Source organism: Chelon labrosus (assembly GCF_963514085.1).
Source record: "Chelon labrosus genome assembly, chromosome: 6".
Taxonomy (NCBI): Eukaryota; Metazoa; Chordata; class Actinopteri; order Mugiliformes; family Mugilidae; genus Chelon; species Chelon labrosus.
Window position 1 is genome coordinate 16360620 of NC_140342.1, and position 12111 is coordinate 16372730.

Consider the following 12111-nt stretch of genomic DNA (forward strand, 5'->3'; position numbering starts at 1 on the left):
GACATTTAAATTAACCACACTGTTGTATTCTCGCTCACAAACTGCCTCATAAATAGAGGAGTCAACCCAAGAGTCCACGCAAGAGATTTACTTAAAACAAAGATAATTAAATAAAGAGGTCAAAGAGTGTGCTTTTGGCTCAGCTTAGCTCATGTTAGCTCAATTTGATCATCTCAGATCAACATTTTGAGTAAAATTTGTGTTAAAAGATCTATAATTATGACGTTTTATTTTTCTCGTCATCTGAGGCGACTGGTACTCAGCACTTTTAAAATTCAATTAAAAATACTCATCATAGTCATCATTATTAATTGCAGGAGCTAAAGTTCTCTAGGGTCTCTAAAGTTATGATGTGGAATTGAATCCAAATGGGGAGCTCGAAGCTCTAAACTTATTTTCCTCTGAATTCATAACGGATGTCAGGCAATCGCAAAACTCGGCTGCTTCAACTCCGCCACATTATCCTCTGCGAGGATGAAGCTCTTTGAAAGGCTGTCATCCCTTCAGAAAACATCTGAATATGTAACGCAGTGTTCACTTTGCATGTCATCGACTGCTGATGCTCCGGCGCGTTGTCTTCCCTCCCTGCCTTAATTGCTTCCTGAAGCCCAATTTGAAATAATTAAAGGAGATGAAGGGGTGCTGGCTGTCTGGAGAAGTCGCTCTGTATCACTCCTGCCTTCTTTTTGTATTTGCCCTGCTGCAGGAGGCAGCCGGGCGTTATGGTCCCAGCTGTCAAAGCAACTTCAGATCATCTCTCTTTCCCTCAATGCTAATTCACGTCACGCAACCATGAACATCCCCTCCCTCTCTTCCGCTCCACCCAGCGGAGTGTGCTGTGTGCTCGAGGGTGCTCTGAATTAAATGACGGGTTGCACCAACTGCACGGCAAATCAGCCTGTTCACATGGTGACAATGGTCTCATTTGGCTAGCATCACACTGCAGAGCTCAGTGAATGACAGGGAAAAAATTGCAAGTATCATTTTGTGTAATTACATTTCTCAGAAATAGACGTACATATTTGTCTGAGAAGATAAGCATAAGCAGTGTGTTCCTATTTACCTGAGTGGAAAACAAATGGCCAGAAGTGGTTTAGATAACGTGTGTTCTTTGGATAATGAAACACAAAATAGGGTTTGTTCTTTGTTTTAGCACTTTGTGAAGACATTGTTAACAGAATATCGAGGTAGCAGTTGTCATTTGTTACGTGACCTGAAGCTACAAGAAAATGTGTTGACATTTAACAGTAGTGTTACACTTTAATTGACGCTGCTGAATGCTGATGCGTTCAGTCTTACACATTTCCTTCCTGGTTGATATGGCGACACCTCTAGTTTCTGGTGTTTGTAGTTGTAAGCAAATGTGGCTTACAACTCCAGGTTAGAAGCATGTGGCTTGGTTACCTGACTGGGTGACCTAAGCATTTATACTTGCGCTCTCCTGTGTCGGCATTCTTCTGTAATTACGCTGCTAAAGCCCTAGTCGGTTCTGTTGAGTTTCTCTTTGTTCTTCAAACAACAGGATTTGGAACCGAGCGGCTCATGTTGGAGTTGAAACAACTGTTACTTTTACTGAAATCACTGCCATCATCATTGGGAAAAAAAGACAGACAAGTAGATGGTGTGTAGGAGGCTGAAGGAGGGAGAATTTTCTGTACTTGTCCGGCTGCTGAGAGTCGCTCACAAGGAAATGCGTTTCGGACCAGTCACAGCTTTTAGTGGTCAGTCTCGTCCCAGTGTGTTAAATGTTACATTTATAGGGAGGTTCAAGTCTGGCTATACGCGACAGACTACACAGAAGCATAAATCTAGATTTTACAAGTTGGAGGTGTTCAGTCTGTCGCCTGCAGCTCTTCATCTAATCACTGGAGCTGATCCTTCTTGGTCCATTTCAAGATAACACATTGTAGTAGCTGCGACTACTTTGTAACAAAAGTCAGCTTTTTTTTAGAGTCGGTTAAATGCGTTTAATGTGAAGCTCCAGCTGTAGGAAATGTTTAGTTTGAATCAGCAGTTATCTCTGAACTCATCAGCTGCAGTCTGACATTGATTTAACATTCTGCCTTCATACCTAATACTGCATCTGTTTGTAGAGATCATAACATCAGTAACTTATGGACGCCCAGTTCATATTAATAATGAAAATGCACCGATCAGCCACAGCATTAAAACCACTGACAGGAGAACTGAATAACATTGACCATCTTGTGACAATACAGTGTTCTGCTGAGAAACTTTCAATCCTGGCATTCATCTGGATATTACTTGGACATGTAACACCAACCTAAACCAGACCAGGCAGCCGCACCCCATAGCAATGACACTCCTTGATGGCAGCAAGTTGCAGCCTGACACAGACACACACACACAAAAACGGTTTAGGAACAACAAAACAACAGCACAGGGTGTTGGCCTGGCCTCCAAATTCACTAGATCCCAAACTGATCAAGTATCTGTGGGATGCACTGGAGCAAGCCTGATCCACAGAGGCCCCTCCCCTTAACCCATAGGACCCAAAGGCCCCCCAGTAACATTATCCTGTTGCCATACACCACATGACACCCTCAGAAGACCCATGTCCATTCTCTGATGAGTCACAACTGTTTTGGAGGTAGACCTACACAATATTAGGAAGGTGGTTATAATATTGTGCCTGATTGGTGTATATACGTACGTATATTTGTATAAACTATGCAATATTTTCATCAGTGGGCCATAAACTCAGTCACCATGTCATTCGTGATCTACCTGTTATCTATCTACTAGTTATAATTGTGAAGCAGGTTTGTAGATGCCATTATTGCTCAACAAATAAATCTGAGCCATTTGAATAACATTCTCCAGAAGTGCTGTACTTGTGGGATCCATTATTTCACAGGGGTAATTATCTGTCTGTGTCTTTGCCTCCAGTTGCCCAGAAGGTTGTGGCCATGAGGAAAAAGCAGCAGCTCTCTATTGGTCCATGCAAATCGCTCCCTAACTCTCCCAGCCACTCGTCGGTCCCCGCTGCATCCATCCCCTCCGTTCACATTAACCAGGTGAGATCTAAATATACTCACTGATCCTGCTTTTTATTCCTCGTGCCATTACGTAAAAAGCCTCTGGCTTATGTAATTGTTCTCGTGATGAGGGCTAACATTGTTAGTGTGGGAAATCTTGTCCACATCATATCCATCCTAAATTGACCTGCTTTCGTTCCCTGTTCTTTACAATCTCTCTCTCCTCCTCCCTCCTTCCCTCTGATTCTGTCGGTTCCTCTTAATCTCTCTCGCTCCCCAGGCGGCCAATGGTGGGGGTGCATTCAGCGACTACTCCTCCTCTGTTCCCTCCACCCCCAGCATAAGTCAGCGGGAGATGCGCATTGAGACCATCGCTGCCTCCAACACGCCCACGCCCATCCGCAAGCAGTCAAAGCGCCGCTCCAACATTTTCACAGTAAGTATGCGACAGCTGATGCAAAGCAACACCCACTCACACTACTAGGAGGCACGTTGCCAAGCGCACTTTTTTCCGCCAGAGGGAGACAGGTAGCTCGAAATGCATAAAAAGCCACCTCTCCTGCCTCGGATGCAGGCAAAGACAGCGTCTTCACACGGCACAATGGGCAAAGGAGAAAAAGACTAAATAAATATCTCATTCCCTGAAACGCTCCAAAAAGTAAAAGCAAATATCAAAGATAAGCACTGTGGAAAAAAAACAAAAAAAAACATCAACTCTTTTCATGTCCTTTTACTTTAATAATTGGATGTAGTGAGTGCACATGGATTAAGTTTCTCATCTCACCCATAACAAACTGGGCCCTGCGCTTTTCTAAATCTTTGACCTCCCTCCCCCTACCCCTCTTATTTTTTGCTAGATCCTTTCTTTGCAGTGACTTTCCTTTTGGCAGCAGCAAGCCGCCAGTGCCACTTCTCCTACCCCACCAAGCCAAACTGAAAATCCCCGCCAGCCAATGGCCCGTTTGCTAATATCGCATTCCCTCCAGCTTCAGACAGAAACGCTCTAACTTCCCACTCATCACCTTGCTGAATCTAGATAACTCCCCCAATCCACTTCAATTCTGGCTCGCATTCGATTTTCCACGACGTAACGGCCACGCCACTACCCCCCGACCCCTGTCTGCCTGCTCTTTACCCCATGTCCTGTCATATTTACCCTCTGCTCTAACCGATAGCATATGTTTGCACTAACCACTCTAATTTCCTTAGCTGTCCTAAGCTTGTCTTTTACTTGTAGCCTCTGCCCTCTTCTTCTGCCCAGCCTGCCCCCCCTCTTTTCCTCCTCTCTTCTCCCTCCTACTCCAGCCTTCCTCTTTGCTGCTAAACCTTTTCTAATCTCACGTAGCCAGACCTGAGCGTCTTCAAGCTCAGGGGGGTCTGCAGAAATCAGAAAATCAGTGCAAACCTCTCTGTGCCCAAAAAGCAAACCAACCAGGTGTTTTCAAAATCCCAACAAACTCAACGACTGAAGTTCAGTCCTCATTTTTCTTTTGTTTTTTTCTCCAGAGCTTTGTGAGCTTTATGAGACAAAGGTCAGGCTACGTGAGATTACCCCTTTCCTCCCTGGTGCCTCTGCCTTTTCTTTAAAATATCCCATCTCTTCCTCTCTCTTTCTTCTGTATCCCTCTTCCTGTCTTATTCTTTCTCCTGTTTCCTTCTAACTCCTTCTCTTACCTTCCTATCTACTCCCCCATCCTCAATTTCTCCTACCGCCTTCCTCCTGTTGCCCCAGCTGCTGTGGGAGCCGCAGACTCTGTGGCCTCCGAGCAGTACAAGCTGTGTGCTAGCTCCCCTTGTTGTCTCCCTTCCCCCCCGCTAGGTAGTGACTAACCATGTCCACCAGAGACACGATCCTCTCCCCGTCCGCGTCATGGAGATGCCGAAGCACGCCACCTACCCAGTGTGGGTGCCCGAGTGGCAAGCCGAGCGGGAGTTTCAGCTCATGACCTTCTGAGGAGCAGCGAGCCGAGGGTGGGAGGAGGGAGGGAGGGTGAGGGAGGAAGAGGAGGAGGAGGAGGAGGAAGAGGAGGAAAGTTAACGGGGGCGACATTTCTTCAGTGACACTTGAAGAGCGCGATGGGCTCAGGAGAGGAAGACTCGCAGTTCAGAACCCCACCCCCCTTTTTTTTTATTGCCATTTTACAAAACAACAGAAAATATTTCATCAATGCAACAATGTCGAGGACGTCCCATACCGAGCTTTGTCCATTTCCACAAATAAATTGACCTCTGTGTTACAAGATCTATAATAGCCCTGCTAGTCACTGAGAGGACCGCAGTTTGCCACTCATGTTATCAAGCCACAGTCTTGTAAGTAGTTCATGTTGATTTTGGGATTTCAAGAGACGCACGCAACGAAAGAAATTATGCCTTAATGTCACCAGTAGACAAACTCTGACAATATCAGACTCTCAGTGCAAGATACAGTCCAGAGTTAAAAGTAACAGGCGTTACATTCATGGCACCGGCATTGGGACTCTTAAAATTAAGAAAAAATCCTTTGCAACGTGCAGTTTATTGAGTGCAACTAATTATTTTTGGGTTCTTCTTTTTCTTTTTCTTTTCAGCCACATTAAATCTGGCTCTAAAACCATCAGATCTAGTTTAATAGAAAAGCCCCTTAAAATAGAAGAAACATCTTTTCCTGGCTGTTTGTTTTATTAAAGTAAGTAATTAAAAGTCAAAGCTTTACATCAGAGGATCTTATCACTCAGTCTTTTCACCTATTTCACCAACCACAATCATTTCAAGCCAGTATTGACCATTAACTGTCGTCGGCCACTAGGTGTCAGCACAGTACACATTATTCTTTCCTAGTGCTTCCATGGTCAATAACTAAATGATCTGTTTTGTAACCTGTCTGTGGTGTCCTGATGTCTTCAGGCTGTCTGTCCCTTTTTGTGTTGAAAAGCACACTGTTTAGGAATCTAGATGAAAATAAGGCATTTTTTTATACTTAACTCCATCCCACTCGTTCATTCTCATCGACTCGTTTTATTCATGTCGGCCATCCGGTGTTCCCCATTTCATTATTTTTAGTCCCTTAATTTGTCATTGGATCTTCACGTCTGAAACTAAACAAAACGACAACAAGAACAACAACAAAAAAAAAATAACCATTTGACACTGTTTTTTAATATTTGCAGATTTGTGCTTCTGTTTCCAACCTTTCTTCAACAAAAAGGGCTTTCCAACTCCTTCCGAATTAGAAGAGCATGATGGTTTTAAACAAAAAAAAAAGAGTCCCCCTGCTTTGCCAGTCCTGATAGAGAGGAGGTTATTGGTTGAGGACTTGCAGCTTGTTGCTGCTTTACCCTCAGTGCTTTATCGCATTTAGGGTAATGCATAGAACTTGCGGAGACCCATAGGACTTTGCGTCAACCTTAAGTCGAGTCCGTTCGAGTGTCTGAGAGCACTCAAAGTAGACTGTCAAATATCACGACGTGAGACAGACTGTAGGGACTCTTCTGGAAATGCCCCGTCCACCCCCCCCTTTGCCCTGCCCCCGTCTTACCCGCCGCTCACATTCAGACACGCCATACAAAAACACGCTGTACAGTCAAGTCACTCTTGGAACTGTTATCCAGCCACCCAAAGGACGCAACCTTTCCTTACATGACATCACACTGCCTTTTGCCATAAATGAGGACTCAAGGACTAGAGGTGCCAAGTTTTTTCTTTTTCTTTTGTTTCTTCGTTTTAGAGTAATCATCAGATCGTCTGTTTTTGTTTGATTCCTTCTTATTTTCCAGGGCGCGTTGAAGTATTGAATGGAACTGAAAATGTGGTATAACTGTGTTATCATAGAGGTATTTTAGATAAGAGTGATATGGGGTTATTTTATGAAGGCCTTCATAAAAAACTAGTGTAGATCGTCAGGGTGTTGAGGTGTTACAGAGGGATATTATATACTGAAACTTGCCAACAAATGAATCTGGGTTGCACCGACTTGTATGAATGTAGTTAAACTTAACAATTGCTTTTATTTATTTTATTTATTTTTGCACATTCCGTTTTGTTTCGTTTATTTATTTTTTATTCATTTATTTATTTTCGGTTCAGGTTTGGATCAGAGATTATGAACTCTTGCATAATCGCTTTTCTATCATGAACGGATTGACGAAAAAAAAAACTATAGACTGCTGTATATCTTGTATTGTATTTTATTTACAATGGTACTCTATAAAAAGTACATACATATAAGGAATATATGAAATAATGCCTTTATTGTCCATCCTATATTTTGTGGGAACTGCAATGTTTGGCTCAATCTGTTGAATATTTTGAAGTGAATTTGTGACTTGCTTTGTATGGTGTCTGTATAGAAGCTAAACAAGTCATCATTAAAGAAAAAAAAATAAAATGTTGGAAAAAAATATAAACACCAGAGTTGGTTTACTTGAACTCAGACTCTACCTCTACTCCATTGGTGACTGGACATTTCTCATGTTCTGAGTGAGACCATTACACACTCATGTCTGTCCCTGCCTGTACCTCATCCCTTTATTTGTGTTGGGGTGGGAAAGTTGTGATTAAATGATTTATTTTAATGTAAAGGTATATCCACTGTCTGACCGTTCTTCCCTCCGCAGGCACAAAAGGTTAATTTACTTGTCTTTTGATGGTTGAACTGTTTGCAAAATGATTTTATGTCCTGGCAGGTTTTGCAGGTGGGACGTCGGAGGAAGCTTCTTGTGCTTTCTTTTAAAATAACCATTTTCCCTTCTCTCCTCTCTAACCTGATATTAACTTTAACGTATTTGTCGTGCTACAAAAGCCCTTATCACTGTGACCTTATGAAAGGCACAGGTGATCCTACACTGGGTAGAGCAGCAGTTGGTCTGCAGGTGCACTAAAGGGCCCGCTCTGGGTTTCAAACAGAGGGAAGGATCCCACCCACAAAGGGTTTCAGGGCTGAGTCATGACTCAATGTGTGGTCGTCCTTGGTCTCCTCTGTGTTGAGATGTGTCTAGTGTGGTCTTGGTTTGGTCTCTTTTTATTTTATTTATTTATTTACTTTTTAACTTGCACGTCGGTGTTACTGCTGTTTGTTGCGCTGGTCTGCTTGTCTGTTAATTTGGAGCTTCTTTTTGAGACTTTTATTTTGCAACGCCGAGTTTCTCCTCACAAACACAAGCCTCCCCCTCTGACCCGCAGTCTCGCTCTCCCCCTCTCTCTCTCTCGCTCTCTCTCACTCTCTCCCTCACACACACCTCAACACACCCAACTACACCCAAACCCCACCACCCCCCCACCTCACACCTCCCGCAGATCCCACCCTGCCTTGTTTTCAGTGTGCCGCTGCAGTTTCTGACTGACTTTCTTGTTTTCTTGCAGTCGCGGAAAGCCAGTGAGCAGGCAAAGAGCGTTGACAGTAAAACAGACAGCATAGGCAGTGGAAGGGCCATACCTATCAAACAGGTAAGCAGTTTTACACATCGTTTTCCTACATTCCCTATAGTTCCCTGGGTAAGTATAATTATTTCTAATGTCAAGAGATACTGTTTTTTTTTTTCCTAATGTTCTTTGTTAGAAAGATTTAATCTCATTAACAGTTTGGGAAATGTTGTGTCTTAATGTGACCACTAGATGGCGGCATAGTTTAACTTAACAAAAGCCTCAACCCTCACACAACTGTGCAAGCTACTACTACAGGGATATGTCCACTTATCAAATTAAAAAATATAAAGCCTTATAAGAGATTTTCATATGTTGCCCCATAAACCATAGATCATACCTCATGAATTGCTCAAATTAACATGTTTAGCTAACTTTTTTATCTTTTGTATTATGCAAATAAATGTAATTTTGTGTATAATCCCATTTTAATTGTTTTAAAACGATCAAATAAACTTATCACAGCGGCAGAAAGCACCAAAACGTATAGATTTTATGTTTAAAGTGTCAGTCAGTTTGAGAGAACTTTACCATAATCCAATATTAATTTTATTTTAGTGGACATTTTGTTGTTATTATTGCTTATAATTGTGTACAGGTAGTATTTTTGCGTTAAATCTCATTCGTGCGTATCCATGTGATCAAGTGAAGCAGCCATAATCAGCTAAAAATGTAATTAGACATCCCCATTAGGTGTAATTTTCTGGTTGTTGATGAGTTTATTTTATAGTTTGAACATACACACACTGCTACAGCTTAATTGATATTCAATGTTTTTTTTTTTTTTTTTTACCATTTTTTGTGTCTTTTAAGAATTCTTTATGATTTAATTTTTTTTCCATCAATGTCCCAGTATTATTTCCCTTCTCATGTTCCTTAACCACTGCAGTAAGTGCTGACCAGTTGCATACAGAGGTAGTGAACACTGAATTAAACGTCCTCGTCGGGATCGTTTCTAAAGGAACCCAAGGAGAAGTAATTGACACATTGATTAGTAATCACTCATGATTATACGAGGGCTTTTGAAAATGGGTCAGCATCCTCGTATTATCCTCTTTACCTGCAAATGACAGGAGATAATGCCCTGCTTTTGAAAACGTTGCTCATTCTCTCCGGAAAGAAAATTGCCAAGGCTTTTGGTCCGGCTGAAATAATGGCAGGGTGACGCTTCCGAGGCCGCCTCGCTCAATCAGAACACATCTCTTTGTATTTGTAACAGACACGGTATCTGTCAGAGGAGCTGTCTGCGCGTGATGACGGCGGGCGGTCGTGTAATAAATGAAACACTCGGTGATGTTGAGAAATTTAAAAAAGGAAAAAAAAGAAAACTTTTTGGTCTTTTTTGTCATATTTTATTAAGATGATAAAAGTTGAAATTATGGTTCAGTTAGTGCACGCCGTGGCTTTAAAACAGCCGACAATACTTTCAACCAAAACACAGGAATTTAATACTTTATAAAGGCCACTCTGCAAACATGTCATTTCTGTTTGATGTCAGCTTTTATTTTTTTTTGGAGGTAAATTCCCTGCAGAACCCGGCGAGTTTGCAGGTGAGCAGGAGGTTGAATTTTATTTTTATTTTTTTAAACAGTATCCCCCTCTGAGCAAATTTTTACTGTAAACTCACCCTTTCTTATCCAACACATTATCGGGAACTCCCTCCAAAAGTCCAGGGACAGTTTCCTTGAGTATCGTGGCAACTTTTGACAACATAACCCCCGCTTTATATACAAAGGTTTTTTTTTTTTTAGAGGGGGCAGTTTGGTTTCAGATGTGGTGGGAGGGATGAAAGAGGAGGAGGAGGAGGAGGAGGAGGGGGGTCTAGCTGATCTCCAGGCCAGTCAAATGCTCAATCAAGGAGATCAAAGTATCAATGCGAGCTTAATTACCAGTGTCCCCCCCTCTTCCTCACCCCATCAGGCCAAATTACACATTGCAGGCCCCCTCCTCACTCTCACCCCCCTACCCCAGTCCCATCTATAAAAATACTCAGTGAGGATAACAATGCGCTCACTGCTGAGGAGCCGCCAGCAGCTCTTCACCAGTGGTCGCATTCTTGCCCCCCCTCAACCCCACCCCACCCAGCACACACAAACACACACTTTTTTTTGCCCCCTTCTCCCCGGCGTGTCACAAAGGGCCGGCCTATCAGTCAGCCACAGTGGCAGGGTGCAGCTTTTCTCCTGCTCCTCTGACAAAAGGAGGGAAAGACACTGTCTCCTCTGTGTAGATATGACAATTGTGCGGACACAAGAGAGCGCATCTGACCATCGGCCTGTTTCCTTATGTCGCACAGGCTCGGACACACTCGCCTCTTTTGTGCGTGTTTGTGTGTGTCAGCGTAGCAGCGTAGCAGAGGGGGGGAAGCACAGGAGGCAGAGGACTTCCTTACATGTTGCTTCCCTTTTTTTTTTTTTTAAACTATCCCATCACACCGAAGACCTTACTGCCCAATCCGGTGTGACAGATGATCTCAAATCACACGTCACGTCTCCCAATTACCTGAAAGTGATATGCTTCACGAATGTTATACATCACGGTTGTAATGGGCAAAATAAAAACAAGAGAAAAAGCAGATTTTCACATAATTGTGTGAGCATCTTTATCGATCTGCTTCACGGCTCTGATAAATAATATGAAGCTCCGCGCTGATTGCATGTATAGATTCGTGTATGCTCCAGTAAGGCTCCGAGACGAGGAACATATTTGCTTGTAAAACATGCATTATAACGTTGCCAGAGGGCCTTTGACCGGATCATTTGCTTTGTATGATTAGGGAGCCATTTGAAAAGTGTTTACAGTTCTTTTATTGACTAAATTGACAAGAGTCTGGGCAGTCAGCAACTTATCGATTAAAGGACACAGAGTTTCTTCCTGAGAAATCAGCCCGAGTATAAACAGCGACAAAATGGACAACTACAGGTTTTCTGGATATTAACAGTTTAAATATTCATTTAATTTCAAGATTTTCACTTTTATGTTTGACTTTTTAATAAAAAATGACAGCTTTATGATTGTTGAGTCTTTAAAAAGTATTGCTGGTCTGTATCATCAGCTGTTTTAGGTTTGATTTGTTAAAATAATAATTTTAGGGTAACATCTGGAAACATAATTATATTAAAAGAAGCTGAGCAGATTTGAGGCCTTGATTTACATCATGCTCCGAGCTACAACCAGGCAGGTTTACTGTGAGGAGATATGAAGCCTGTACCCTTGAGTCTGACTCAGCATGCAGCCAAAAGTCCCCCTCAGATGAATCGGTTCGGATTAGGATGATTGTCGGCAAACAGCCTGGTGCCCAGGTCACAGAGGGTCAGCTCTTCCTGATGTGTTAATCAGGATTAAGGCCTGCAGGATGGTCCTGACTAGCAAAACACTACCCCTTTGACCCCCCCTCCCCTTTTTTCGCCACACATACACATAGGGGCCTGGCTGTAAAAGCACAAACATTGCCCCGGCTTAATCCCCTAATTAAGCGTGCCCCTCCTCACTATTTAACCCCAGAGAGCCTCCTGGCCCTTGCACTCAGCAGCGTTTGGTCACCTCCAGCAGAGGAACTGCATTGTTTACCAGTGGATTTACTCAGCAGATAAGGAAACCATCTGAGGCCCTAAAAGGCCCCGGAAGATAAAGTAGAATAGAATAAGAGCTGAGTGGGCTTTGAAGAGGGGAGATCACACTCTCTAATCCCAGGATTGAAGGGTCTTCCAGAGTT

General features: G+C 42.9%; 1 protein-coding gene across 3 annotated transcripts in view; it reads left to right on the forward strand.

Annotated features, from left to right (window-relative positions):
• Nucleotides 1-12111, forward strand: part of agap3 (ArfGAP with GTPase domain, ankyrin repeat and PH domain 3) — a 113598-nt gene that overhangs the window by 61082 nt on the left and 40405 nt on the right. For 2 of the 3 annotated variants that reach the window (XM_084546541.1, XM_084546540.1), the window contains exons 7-9: nucleotides 2911-3038; nucleotides 3280-3435; nucleotides 8337-8420. In XM_084546541.1, the coding sequence (XP_084402667.1) occupies nucleotides 2911-3038; nucleotides 3280-3435; nucleotides 8337-8420 (368 nt within the window). Of the gene's footprint in view, nucleotides 1-2910; nucleotides 3039-3279; nucleotides 3436-6145; nucleotides 6448-8336; nucleotides 8421-12111 lie in introns of those variants that run through there. The other variant, XM_084546542.1, reaches the window with a different exon arrangement.